Source organism: Colobus angolensis, unplaced genomic scaffold, assembly GCF_000951035.1.
Source record: "Colobus angolensis palliatus isolate OR3802 unplaced genomic scaffold, Cang.pa_1.0 Scaffold41, whole genome shotgun sequence".
NCBI lineage: Eukaryota > Metazoa > Chordata > Mammalia > Primates > Cercopithecidae > Colobus > Colobus angolensis.
In genome coordinates this window covers 14545586-14559430 of record NW_012117488.1, presented here as the reverse complement: position 1 = coordinate 14559430, position 13845 = coordinate 14545586, and the positions used below count along the sequence as shown (strand labels likewise).

Genomic DNA, 13845 nt, shown 5'->3' with positions numbered 1-13845 from the left:
GAGCGGCGGTCGGGCTCGCCGTCTCCACCTCCTCGCGTCCGTAATCAGTGACGAGGTCCGCTACGTAAATCCCTTTGCGGCGGGTAAGTGGTGCGCCGGCCCCGGCCCCGAGACCCAGCAGCCGGCGACGCGGCGCAGGAGGCGGAGGTGGAGGCAGGAGGAGGAGCGGAGCCGGGGGCGGTGGAGCAGCGGAGGCCGAGCGGAGCCATGGGTGGCGGGCTAGGAGCCCGGAGCCGGGCGGAGGTTTGGCAGGGAAGCCGCGAGTTCACCTGACGCGGCCCCTCGTTTGGCGCCCCCGAGGTCGCTGCCTTCTCGGCCCACTCCCGCTTGGTCCGCTCAGCTGCCCCGGGACCCGCCTGCCTCCTCGCGAACTTGGGACGAGTTGGAAAATCCGCTCTGAGAGAGCCTTGCGGCTCAGGGGAGAGCGGTTTAACTCGGAAAAGGAAAAGGAAGCCAGAAGTAAGGACCTCGGATTTCAGTGCCCACAGCGCTTCTGCCCCACTTTACGAGCTCAGTTCAAACTTGAGCGAATGCAGCCCGTTTTCCCCAAAACCCGGCTGGAGGGCCTCGTAGCTGAGTCATTCGGTCCCGGGCTCGGGCAATCTCAGGAGAGGGAAGGGCAGAGCCGCGACCGCTCTCGAAAGGCTTGTTTTCCCTTCTGCCTGAGTCTTGCCTTTTTAGGGCCATCTGGTAAGGTTTCCAGAGCCTGCTGAATTTGGGGAATAAACACATTATTAAACATGCTTCTTTTTTTTTTTATTTTGAGACAGTTTTGCTCTGTTACCCAGGCTGGAATGCAGCGAGCGGCATGATCTCAGCTCACTGCAGCCTCTGCCTGCTGGGTTCGAGCGATTCTCTTGCTTCAGCTTTCCGAGTAGCTGGGATTACAGGCATGCGCCACCACGCCTGGCTAATTTTTGTATTTTTAGTAGAGCTGGTGCTTTTATCATGTTGGTCAGGCTGGTCTCGAACTCCTGACTTTCCCCCCACCTCGGCCTCCCAAAGTGCTGGGATTACAGGCGTGAGCCACCGCGCCCAGCCTCAACATGTTTCTTGATCCTGTTGCGTTTTATTTGTGTATCAGATACCTGAGTTTGAAATCACTTAGGGGTTTCCTGCATGCTGCTCAGTGAAGCAGCTGTCAGTTTGTAATCACATTGTAAGAAATTGTGAGTTACAGGGCCAGTCTCAAAGTGTCATTGAAACTGGAAGAGTCCCTTTAACAGTGTGGTTTATGTACGTGACTCAGTTTTCTTTTCTACTTAATTTGCGGGGCGGATGAGAGTGCACCTTTCCCTTGACACAAAAGCCTAGGTTGAATAGTGAGAGGTCTGCTATGAACATTTTATCAGATTACATTAATAAACCACGCTGCTTTGTTTGGCTTTTGCTTTGAGCACCACGTTTTTTTCTAGCCTTTTTTTTTAATTTTTTTTTATTTTTTATTTTTTGAGACAGAGTCTCGCTCTGTTGCCCAGGCTAGATCGCAGTGGCACGATCTTGGCTCACTGCAAGCTCTGCATCCCGGGTTCATGCCATTCTCCTGCCTCACCCTCCCGAGTAGCTGAGACTACAGGCGCCCGCCACCACGCCTGGCTAATTTTTTGTATTTTTAGTAGGGACGGGATTTCACCGTGTTAGCCAGGATGGTCTCGATCTTCTGACCTCGTGATCCACCCGCCTCGGCCTCACAAAGTGCTGGGGTTACAGGCGTGAGCCACCGCACCCGGCCTTTTTTTCTTAGTCTTGATTCTGTTTTTGGATAACAAACTTTCCCTTCCTAAGTCATAGTAGTCTTAAAGTCTTTCAATCTAAAGTAATTTTTTTCCCAAAGGAAGGCACATTGCACACAATATGTTTGGCCAATAAATGCTAAGTATTGAAACTGATGTTTAAAGAACTATGTATTGATCCCGACACAACTTTAACAAATATATTAAAATGATTTTGATCCTGAATGAGTAAACACTTAAAGCATCGTCAGTATACACACGACTTTGGCGAATCTGTAAATAGATGAATGTAACACATACTTTCCCAGTGAGCTGGTGATGGATATGGAATCATTTTGGTGAGTGTGAAGTTGTAATTACGGTGATGTTTGTGTACATATTTTGGTGACAGTATATGAATAAATTTTTATTTAATGCGTAAACACAGAGGACATTTTTATTTTTAGTCTTTTTGTTTTTGCATTGTCCGTGAAAGTTAATGAAATTTACTTCTACTTTCTGAATTTTAAACTCTCGAATCCATAGTTAATAGGCTGTATTCCAGTTTCATACTCAGGTGAGTCACTGTGTAATCAAAATACAAAATCTTGCTTAGGGTTATGACCATTTCACGAAAAGTAGGGAAAAGTTTTGCATTATTAACATACATAAGGAATCCTGACTGAATCTTTACCAATATAGATATATGTTTCTGATCCTTTTTCTCCCAAGTTGTATTCCCTGCAAATTAAGTATTGGGCCAGAAGATTGAGCTAGGTTTATTGTTGAAGTGGATAGTCCTACTGAAGAGCTCTCAAATGTCCTGTTCCTTTTAGATAGACTTCTTAAAACTGAGCAGTGCAAACAATAGCTGAACCACTGAGAGACGTTATTTTTTAAAACAGTTTTAGAACCAATGTTTTTATATTTCCTTATCAACGTTGATAAGGAAATAAGCCTGAAATGCCGAATTTTATTGTTTCTACTTAAGTAAACTGATGGATTCCATATGTAAAAGTCAGCTTTGAAAAGAATTATGATTGTACATTGAATATAGTTTTGATATTATCAACACAGGAACTTAAAAAAATACCCATTTTAGGCTGGGCGTGGAGGCTCATGCCTGTAATCCCAGCATTTTGGGAGGCTGAGGCAGGCGGATCACCTGAGGTCGGGAGTTCAAGACCAGCCTAACCAACATGGAGAAACTCTGTCTCTACGAAAAATACAAAAGTAGCCGGACATAGTGGCCCATGCCTGTAATTCCAGCTACTCAGCAGGCTGAGGCTGGAGAATCGCTTGAACCCAGAAGGCAGAGGGTGCAGTGAGGCGAGATCAAGCCATTGCACTCCAGCCTGGGCAACAGGAGCGAAACTCTCTCAGAAACAAAACAAACAAACAAAAAAAACAAAAAAAAACACCCATTTTAGGAAAGATGCATCTCATTACACAATAGGTAGAAATGAACATTTTAAATAATTATGTTAATAATCTCCTTTTAGACAATACATTTTAAATACCTTTTGCAATGGGAGCTCCACAATAAAGACTGCTGTTCTTAAGAATAAATGCTTTTACTCATAGGTTTTCATTTTCTGATACTGTATATCCAGTAGAGAATAAGCAAGAACAAAGAAGAAAACCTAAGGATATCATTAGTGGAAATTTTTGTTGATACTACTTATGAAAATGCCTTAAATCTTACTGCACTGAATAATGATGTTTTGATCAATGATGGACCACATATATGTCCCTTAAGATTATAATGGAGCCGAAGAATTCCTGTCACCTAGTGATGTCCTAGCTGTCCTAATGTCAGAGGGCAGAGTATTACCTTTTCGATGTTTAGGTATGTTTCGACACACAAATACATTCCACTGTGTTCTAATCACCTGCAGTATATAGTACAGTAACATGCTGTACAGGTTTTGTAGCCTAGGAGCAACAGGCTATCTATCCCATTTGGCATAGGTGTGTAGTCGGTTATGCCATCTTGGTTTGTTTAAGAGCAGTTTATAACGTTCACAAAATGAAGTTGCCTAATATTTCTTTTTTTGTTGTTGTTACTTTTCTTTTTTTTATTATACTTTAAGTTCTAGGGTACATGTGCATAACATGCAGGTTTGTTACATGTGTATACTTGTGCCATGTTGGTGTGCTGCACCCATGAACTCGTCAGCACCCATCAATTCATCATTTATATCATGTATAACTCCCCAATGCAATCCCTCCCCCCTCCCCCCTCCCCATGATAGGCCCCAGTGTGTGATGTTCCCCTTCCCGAGTCCAAGTGATCTCATTGTTCAGTTCCCACCTATGAGTGAGAACATGCGGTGTTTGGTTTTCTCTTCTTGTGATAGTTTGCTAAGAATGATGGTTTCCAGCTGCATCCATGTCCCTACAAAGGATGCAAACTCATCCTTTTTTATGGCTGCATAGTATTCCATGGTGTATATGTGCCACATTTTCTTAATCCAGTCTGTCACAGATGGACATTTGGGTTGATTCCAAGTCTTTGCTATTGTGAATAGTGCTGCAGTAAACATACGTGTGCATGTGTCTTTGTAGTAGAATAATTTATAATCCTTTGGGTATGTACCCAGTAGTGGGATGGCTGGGTCATATGGTACATCTAGTTCTAGATCCTTGAGGAATTGCCATACTGTTTTCCATAATGGTTGAACTAGTTTACAATCCCACCAACAGTGTAAAAGTGTTCCTATTTCTCCACATCCTCTCCAACACCTGTTGTTTCCTGATTTTTTAATGATTGCCATTCTAACTGGTGTGAGATGGTATCTCATTGTGGTTTTGATTTGCATTTCTCTGATGGTGAGTGATGATGAGCATTTTTTCATGTGTCTGTTGAGATGCCTAGTATTTCTAAGAACATATCCCCATTATTAAGTGAAGCATAACTGTAGTTCAGTTATAGTAAGGTTTACAAAGTAAAATGATATCTATTTGCACATTTCATGACAGGCCTTCCTAGGAGTGATAGAGGAAATTACTGGCAACATGTGTGTGAAGTAGTTTTTCTAAGTAGAGGAAATGCATAGGCTACAAAACTATATGGTAGTTTTGCTTAAAGACTGGTTAAATAACTATCTCATTGGTCAGGAAGGATGCTTACCTCTAAGAAAACCTTACTAGCAACTCATCCGCTTGTTAGACTTTTTTGAAGCCTCATCAGTTCTCCACAAATGAGAAATATCTTTGTGCATGTTTTCTAAACAGTAGTATAACCAGGCCGATTAAATGTCAAGATACTATTAAAATCCTGTGAACGTTTAAGAGTGGAGCTAATGTGATGCTAATATTTTCCTTGAGAATTTCACAAAATAAACTCAGTGTCTGTTCAAAGTTATCTTAGTAAAGATTTTTTTTTTTATTTTTTTAAACAGAGCAGAGTTAAATCTCTATCTTAGAATAGCAAAATAGCAGATAGTTTTGTTTATATTCTTAACCTCAATGTTTTCATTGATAGCACAAAAAATGATTTTTTTTTTTTTGGCTTAGAAATGGTTTTAACTGGAATTTATATCCTAGCATTGATTATGGTGAAAGTGTCCAACCTTGGAATTGTGGCAACTATATCATACATAAAGACCTACATTACTGAATATGGGTGCTTGGAATGTTTTTACTCTTAAAAATTTCTGAAGGAGTAAAATTAGGCATGTTTCTGCACTTAGAAAGATACAGGTTTTGTTCAGATGTATAAGATAGGCCCAATCTAGGTAAGTAAAATAATGGTAAAATTGTTTTTTCTGATCTTAAGCTGATTCAGGTAGTTTACTTTGTCAGATTTACTATCTAGTAGTTAATGCATTTATACTTAATATGTAGATGTTTTGAAATGTACTTAATGTGCAGTAAAGAAGCATGCAATTGAAAAAAAAAAAAAAAAACCTTACAGTGAGCCTAGTCAAGCAAATAACTCCCTCAAAAGTTAACAAATTTGGTTTCACATTGGCCGGGTGCGGTGGCTCATGCCTGTAATCCCAGCACTTTGGGAGGCCAAGGTGGGTGGATCACGAGACCAGCCTGACCAAACATGGTGAAACCCCGTCTCTACTAAAAAATACAGAAATTAGCTGGGCATGGTGGCTTGCGTGTGTAATCCCAGCTGCTCAGGAAGCTGAGGCAGGAGAATCGCTTGAACCTGGGAGTTGGAGGTTGCAGTGAGCCAAGATCATGCTACTGCACTCCAGCCTGGGTGACAGAGCGAGACTCAGTCTCAAAAAACATAAAATAAAAATTTAGTTTCACATGAAGAGGTGGTGGTGGGGGAGGGAGGTGTTTGAAAGGATGGAGATAGACCGTGATTATTTGAATTTCATTTTTCATTTCCTCCTCAGCAGCCGATTCTGTAGTTCATTTACTGTGAAACAGCCAAAAGCAGGCAGCAGGTGGGAAATGAATTGAAAAAGAGACACTTATTGAATAGTTAATCCTTTAGTGATTTTAGTAAAGAGTTAAGATTTCTTAATAACAGTTATCTCAGGCAATTAAATTGGAGTAGCCGTGAATCTGTATTAGAGAGCCTCCTGAATTTATGTATAATTCATGTTTGAAATATTAAAGACATTTACAAGTGTTTGGAATATTTATTTACGAGTATCCCTCTTGGCTATTCTGTTTTTACATGAAAGTGTAAAGATTATTTTTTGAAAGTTACTGTAACTTTGCTTCATAAAGAGTGTAAGACTAATGGTGTAATTTCATGGTACTGCTTTCTCACGTTGTTTTTCCTGTACTCATCTCCTTCCCCTAAAATACGTAACCATAGTCTCCTCCCTGTCAATTTCAGCTGTTGGAATTATTTCTGTCTTATAACTAGCCCCACCTTCTCTTAATATTTTAATCGACTTGGTTGAGAAGGACCAACTTTACAATATGAGCTTCATATTCTCCTTTATATTTCAAACTTTATTGCTATTGCTACTTAAATTACAGTTAACCTATGGATATCTACTTTTGCAAAGAACTAAAACCTTGCTTCATCACAGAACCAAGTAGATTGTATTTCTCTGTGTTCTCTTTCTCTTCCTGCTTCTGTAAAAGGTATGATACCTTTTATTCCACATACCTTTCTTTTTCTTTTAGATATGCTAGTTGCAGTGCTTTCAGTTTTTATTATTTTTCTTAGCCTTTCTTTCCAAAACCATCTCAATAATGCATAATTTACAGTTTATATTTTTGGGTTTTTGAAAGTGGCGTAAGAACTTAGATTGTTTGGCAAGTGTCTTATAAATCTTAATTTAATATTTCCCGTATTTCATAGTTATCTCCAACTGTAATATCTAGTCCAAAAGCAGATTTTTTTTTTTTTTTTGAGACAGAGTCTCACTTTGTTGCCCAGGCTGGAGTGCAGTGGAGTGATCTCGGCTCACTACAGCCTTCACCCTCCCGGGTTCAAGCGATTCTCCTGCCTTCGCCTCCCGAGTACCTGGGATTACAGGCGCCCGCCACCGTGCCTGGCTAACTTTTGTATTTTTTGCAGAGATAGGGTTTCACCATGTTGGCCAGGCTGGTCTCGAACTCCTGACCTTATGTGATCTACCCGCCTTGGCCTCCCAAAGTGCTGGGATTACAGATGTGAGCCACGGCGCCTGAGCAGAAGCAGGTTTTTTTAAGCAGAAAAAGCAAAACTGTCTTTATTGTCTTTCCAAAGCTTTCAGCTTAGTCTTTAGAGAAACAGTTCTCTTTTTGAATCATTTAATCCACTTAGTCATTTCATCTAAGGTACTGTTTAACAAAATTACAAAATTGCAACAAGTATGGCTGGCATAATCAGGTTTGGTGACAAATACAACTAACTCTTGGTAAGCACCCATCCCTGTTGGAGTGAACACAAGTGCTTGGGCACACTAGAGAACTGTGGTGGGCATTAGCTGTACTGTAAGCTTCACAGGAGTGGAGAACACTGTTAATATGGAGAGCTGGAAATTGGTTAAGTAGACTTTGGTATTCTAGTAAACTTGCCCAAGAGGTTTAATTCTTATATATACCTAATTTTTCCAGAAAGTTACATTAAGGTATTAATGTAAGTAACCACAGCAGATTAGGTATTCAAAGTTTTTTTTTTTTTTTTTAGACAGCTCTGTTGCCCTGGCTGGAGTGCAATGGTGCTATCTCGGCTCACTACAATTTCCACCTCCTGGGTTCAAGTGATTCTCCCGCCTCAGCCTGCAGAGTAGCTGGGATTATAGGCACACACCACCATGCTAGCTAATTTTTGTAATTTTTTTTTTTTTTTAATGAGACAGAGTCTCACTCTGTTGTTGCCCAGGCTGGAGTGCAGGGGCGCAATATTGGCTTACTGCAACCTCTGCTTCCTGGGTTCAAGCAATTCTCCTGCCTCACCCTCCCAAGGAGCTGGGATTGGTGCATGCTACCATTCCTGGCTAATTTTGTATTTTTAGTAGAGCAGGGGTTTCGCCATGTTGGCCAGGCTGGCTGGTCATGAACTCTTGACCTCAGGTGATGTGCCCGCCTCAGCCTTCCAAAGTGCTGGGATTACTGGGGTGAATCACGGTACCTGGCCTCAACATTTTTAAGTGTTAATTTAATACTATCTTTATCAGCATATTGTATTTGTTTGCTTATTTTATATGAGCGTTTTCCAACATTCGCTTTCTTACCCTCTCTGTAATATATAATCCCATATTCAGATTTCACCATTTGTCCCCAAAATGTCTTTTATAGCATAATCAACATATTTTAAATATCATTTGTATAGAAAGCTATATATTGAAGTATACTGACAGCAATGAAATTAATTAAGCCTGGCACGATGGCTCAAGCGTAATCCCAGCACTTTGGGAGGCCAAGGCAGGCGGATCACTTGAAGTCAGGGGTTTGAGACCAGCCTGTCCAACATGGTCAAACACCGTCTCTACTAAAAATACAAAAATTAGCTGGGCGTGGTGGCATGTGCCTGTAATCCCAGCTACTTGGGAGGCTGAGGCACGAGAACTGCAGGACTGCTTGAACCTGGGACGTGGAGTTTGCAGTGAGCTGAGATGGTGCCACTGCGCTCCAGCCTGGGCGACAGAGCAAGACTCAGTCTCCAAAAAAAAAAAAAGAAATTAATTGAAGCTATTACACCAGAGGGTGAGCATAGAGCAACATGCTGGTGAAAGTAAGGTGAATGCCAAATGTTATTTTTATAATTATACCTAATAAAGTTTTTATCAGGATGTTAGATGGCCTTCAAAATATGGCACAGAAATCCATAACCAGGCAAAATAATTTTGGGTCTCCTTCTTGTAAGTTATTACTTGCCTGTAACAAACTCCTCTAAAATATGCCTTTCTGCTCTAAAAGCTAAAGCTTAAGAGTCCCTTGGCAGATGGGACTTTTAAATTATTCCTGTAGAAAATTGGTAGTATATAAGTGTTACAGCTCATAGAATTTGTCCAGCAAGCTCTCTGGTTTTTGCCAGAATGCGCTCCACCCCCCAAAAAAAGAAAATTGGTAGATTGGTAGTATACAGGATATATCAGTGTTCTTTGGGAGTTTAGGTATAAAGAGATCTGATTAGAAATTATAACTGGAGAGCTGATTACAGTGGCTCATGCCTGTAATCCCAACACTTTGGGAGGCTATGGTGAGAGGATTGCTTGAAGCTAGGAGTTTGAGACCAGCCTGGGCAACATAGTGATACCCATTTCTGGAAAAAAAAAATTAAAAAGACATTAAAAAAAAATGAGCCAAAGAAGATAGAGAACAAAAGGCTAGATAATTTGGAAGAAAAGCATGAAAGTAATGTCATAAAGAATTCAAAGAGGACAAGGCTTCAAATAGAGGAGGAAATGCTGTAGGGGTATTGAGGAAGATGGGGACTAGAAAGCATCCTTTTAGATTTGGCAAGCAGGCAAGCATTCATTGGTGACCTTGTGGAGAATAGTTGGAATGAAGTAAGGCTCTCATCATCCTGAGTCAGGGTCAAGTTTATCTTGTCCTTATTCGGGTATGAGGCTAGTTTTTCTCTTTGATATCCTGTGGCTCCCATGGCAAGAAGACGGTGCTTTCTTCAGTGCTGGTTACCTCTGGGAAGAGGAAGCAGGCGGCTGTTCCTGGACTTCTCTGAATACCTTTTTCTAGTTTTAAAGTTTTGAACCACAAGAATGTATTATTCAGCAAATAAAATATTTCCAAGTGAAATACAGAAATTGGCATGTTTCTATGATATAGTGCTGTGATTGCCATTATTGTTCAAGTGCTATTATTATTTTATTAACACATCTGCCCCCTCTTTAGATTGCAGGCTCCTGGAGAGCTGTCTCCTGCAGTGCCCCAGCATCTAGTGTGAGGAGGTGGCATTTAATGGGTTATACAACTTTTAAGGAGCATAAGATGTCCCTATGTAAAATGCTAGTGTAGTATAATAGAATAAGGTTTAATCTCAGAATGGCATCAGTTCCGCTTTTTGTTCCTGTTGTGAGGAGCCTGTTCAAATGCCCTACTGTCTCTTGTCTCTATGCTGGGGGCAGATGGTAGCAGTAGTAACCATTGCCTTAGTGCCCTTAGTAAGGTCTGATAAACCTGCCTACTGCCTACAGTTCCAAATTTGACCGGGATTGTATGCCATCATTTAGAGGAACCCTTAGGAGGGGACTCTGAAAGCAGTGTGTCTGTCTAAGCACTGCTGTTGTGGGCAGAGGCGCCTAGAGGTTACTTAGGGATGAGCACGATTGTTTTCTCCAGCTCTAAAAATAAATTAAGGACTCCCAGATTTTTTTTTTTTTTTTTTTTTGAGACTGTCTCAAAAGAGTTTAGGTCTGTGAATGGTCTTGTGCCGTCTCCTAGGCTGGAGTACAGTGGTGCAAACATGGCCCATTGCAGCCTCAACTTTGTGTGCTCAAGTGATTCTCCCACCTCAGCCTCCTGAGTAGCTGGGAGTCCAGGCCTGTGCCACCATACCTGGTCAGTTTTCTTGTAGAGACAAGTTCTCACTGTGTTGCCAAGGCTTGTCTCAAACTCCTGACTTCAAGCAAACCTGCTGCCTCAGCCTCCCACAGTGCTGGGATTACAGGTGTGAGCCACCATGTCTGGCTCAAGTGTTCTTTTGTCTTTTTTTTTTTTGCCAGTTTTACTCCATTCCACATGTCAAATATATCTTTTTAAAGATATTAGTAAAAAAATAAAGAGAGTTTAATTGCTACCGTGTCTATACTGGGTTTTTTTCGTGGATTGAAAGCTATCAGAAGGACGTTTTGAATAAATGTATTTTGTTTGGATTTTAATTTTTGAATCAAAACCCAAGTTGGAATTTAAGGTAAATGAAAATTTTGTTGCATTGAAGTGAAATATAAGGAAATAATTCATTAAGTTTATTAAATGATCATTACTTCTTAAAAATAGAGCTGATACCCATGAGCTATACTTAGTGTGTATTAGATGATTTAGATAGCACTGCTTTGTCTTCAGTAGCAAATAATCAGAAAAATAGTGTATCATTTAAGTTTTGTCAATTTTTTTTCCCTAGGAAGATAAGAAAAATACAGTAGAAATAAGATTGACAAAAAACAGTACAGGGCTGTTTTTAGCTTTCTAGTCTTTCAGTTTTTTTTGCGGGGCAGGGGGTGGTGTTTTGTATTTTTAGTTTTATAGAAATTAGAATGTTCTTCCTGGCCTCGTTTTTAGAGGTTTTAATTTAAATAAAATTTAATTTGAGAGTTTTTTGAAGTGAAATGTTACGATCTCCCAATTCAACATTATAATTTTACTGCAGGATAAATAAAGAAAACGGGAAAGGAGGAAAGCATTGATTACAAATGTCTTAACAATGAGCAAATGTGCAAGGAAAAAATATATTAAGACAAATCTAAGGTAGGTAGATGTACGTTTTTCTGTTCTTTTGAAAATTCTACTTAAAGTTCATGATGAGTAAATGGATATATAGATGTACACATACATATATGTATGTACATGTATTCTATTATATACTCAAATTATTCAGCCATTCACTTAAGGTACCATGTACTGTGTACCATACTAGGCGCTGTAGGGGATGTGTGGGTATGTCAGTTGACATATGCTAAGTACTGGTCTTTTCAGTTAGAAAGTAGACCATTTGTGAGGATGTCGATAGTTCAGTGGAATTGTAGAATTTGAAGAGTCTCAGGGTTTTATTCTTCCTCCTGGCCTTTTGGCTATACTTGTACTTAACCTTACGAAATAGAAGAAAGTTTCTATCAACATTTTACAAATATCCAAATAGAATTTTTCAAGTTTTCTTTTGATTACTTTCAGAGACATTCTGTTTCATCAGTTGGATATAGCCCTGAAGAGAAAATTGATTTTCCACTTTTTCTAAAGTTATTTAAAAGAACAGAAACAATTTTAATAATTTCCTTTTCCAATTGGATTCTGTTTTTAGAAGAGGTGAAAATTTTTTTCAGGGGTAATGCACTTCCTCTGCAGTGTAATTTGTCTTTGAAAATTGGATGCAACTAAAATTTAAGAATTTTTTTTCTTTCTTTCTTTTTGAGACAGAGTCTCACTCTGTTACCCAGGCTGGAGTGCAATGGCACAATCTTGGCTCACTGCAACCTCTGCCTCCCAGGTTCAAGGGATTCTCCTGCCTCAGCCACCTGAGTAGCTGGGATTATAGGGTGCCACCATATCTGGCTAATTTTTTGTATTTTGTATTAAAACAATTTTTTATTAAAAAAAATTTTTTTTTAGGCTGGGTGCAGTGGCTCAAGCCTATAATCCCAGTACTTTGGGAGGCCAAGGTGGGAGAACTGCTTGAGGTCAGGTGTTAAAGACCATCCTGGGGAAAAAAAAGAAAGCAAGAAAAGAGAAGAAGACCAGCCTGGGCAACATAGCAAGATCCTGTCTCTTAGGAAAAAAAAGTTTTAATGGAGGGTCCTATTTTTTAAAAAACAATAGTTATATTAATATTTTATTAATTTGGATCCCAGTATATTCAAAACAGGTTGGGATAATATTTGCTTTTCTATCAAAGGAGAGAAAGGTTTGCTAAAATAATATAAAGGAGATTTCAGAAGAAATGTTTAACTTCAAAAGAAAATAATGTTCCTGCTATTATTAGTTGTTCGTAAATTTAAATATCCCCATTTTAGCTATTTTTTTGTTTGTTTGTTTGTTTGTTTTTCTAGAATAGCCATATTTATCCATTTTATAGTTGATGGGTGTTTGGGTAGTCTCTCTTTTTTTTTTTTTTTATTATACTTTAAGTTCTAGGGTACATGTGCATAACGTGCAGGTTTGTTACATATGTATACTTGTGCCATGTTGGTGTGCTGCACCCATCAACTCGTCAGCACCCATCAATTCATCATTTATATCAGGTATAACTCCCCAATGCAATCCCTCCCCCCTCCCCCCTCCCCATGATAAGCCCCAGTGTGTGATGTTCCCCTTCCCGAGTCCAAGTGATCTCATTGTTCAGTTCCCACCTATGAGTGAGAACATGCAGTGTTTGGTTTTCTCTTCTTGTGATAGTTTGCTAAGGATGATGGTTTCCAGCTGCATCCATGTCCCTACAAAGGACGCAAACTCATCCTTTTTTATGGCTGCATAGTATTCCATGGTGTATATGTGCCACATTTTCTTAATCCAGTCTGTCACAGATGGACATTTGGGTTGATAGTGTTGGAAGTTCTGGCTAGGGCAATCAGGCAAGAGAAAGAAATCAAGGGTATTCAGTTAGGAAAAGAAGAAGTCAAATTGTCCCTGTTCACAGATGACATGATTGTATATTTAGAAAACCCCATCGTCTCAGCCCAAAATCTCCTTAAGCTGATAAGCAACTTCAGCAAAGTCTCAGGATACAAAATTAATGTGCAAAAATCACAAGCATTCTTATACACCAGTAACAGACAAGCAGAGAGCCAAATCAGGAATGAACTTCCATTCACAATTGCTTCAAAGAGAATAAAATACCTAGGAATCCAACTTACAAGGGATGTAAAGGACCTCTTCAAGGAGAACTACAAACCACTTCTCAGTGAAATCAAAGAGGACACTAACAAATGGAAGAACATACCATGCTCATGGATAGGAAGAATCAATATCGTGAAAATGGCCATACTGTTTGTTTTTTTGAGACACACTTTCACTCTGTTGCCCAGGCTGGATTGCACTGGCATAATCT

The 13845-nt window shown here is 39.9% G+C and overlaps 1 protein-coding gene across 4 annotated transcripts in view; it reads left to right on the top strand.

Annotated features, from left to right (window-relative positions):
- The window catches only part of CREM (cAMP responsive element modulator), a 96086-nt gene continuing 82241 nt past the window's right edge, over nt 1-13845 (top strand). The window contains exons 1-2 of one of the 4 annotated variants that reach the window (XM_011956163.1): nt 1-83; nt 11455-11552. In XM_011956163.1, coding sequence (XP_011811553.1) covers nt 11509-11552 — 44 coding nt within the window. In that variant the 5' untranslated portion in view covers nt 1-83; nt 11455-11508. Of the gene's footprint in view, nt 84-366; nt 460-11448; nt 11553-13845 lie in introns of those variants that run through there. The other 3 variants (XM_011956170.1, XM_011956164.1, XM_011956161.1) reach the window with 3 other exon arrangements.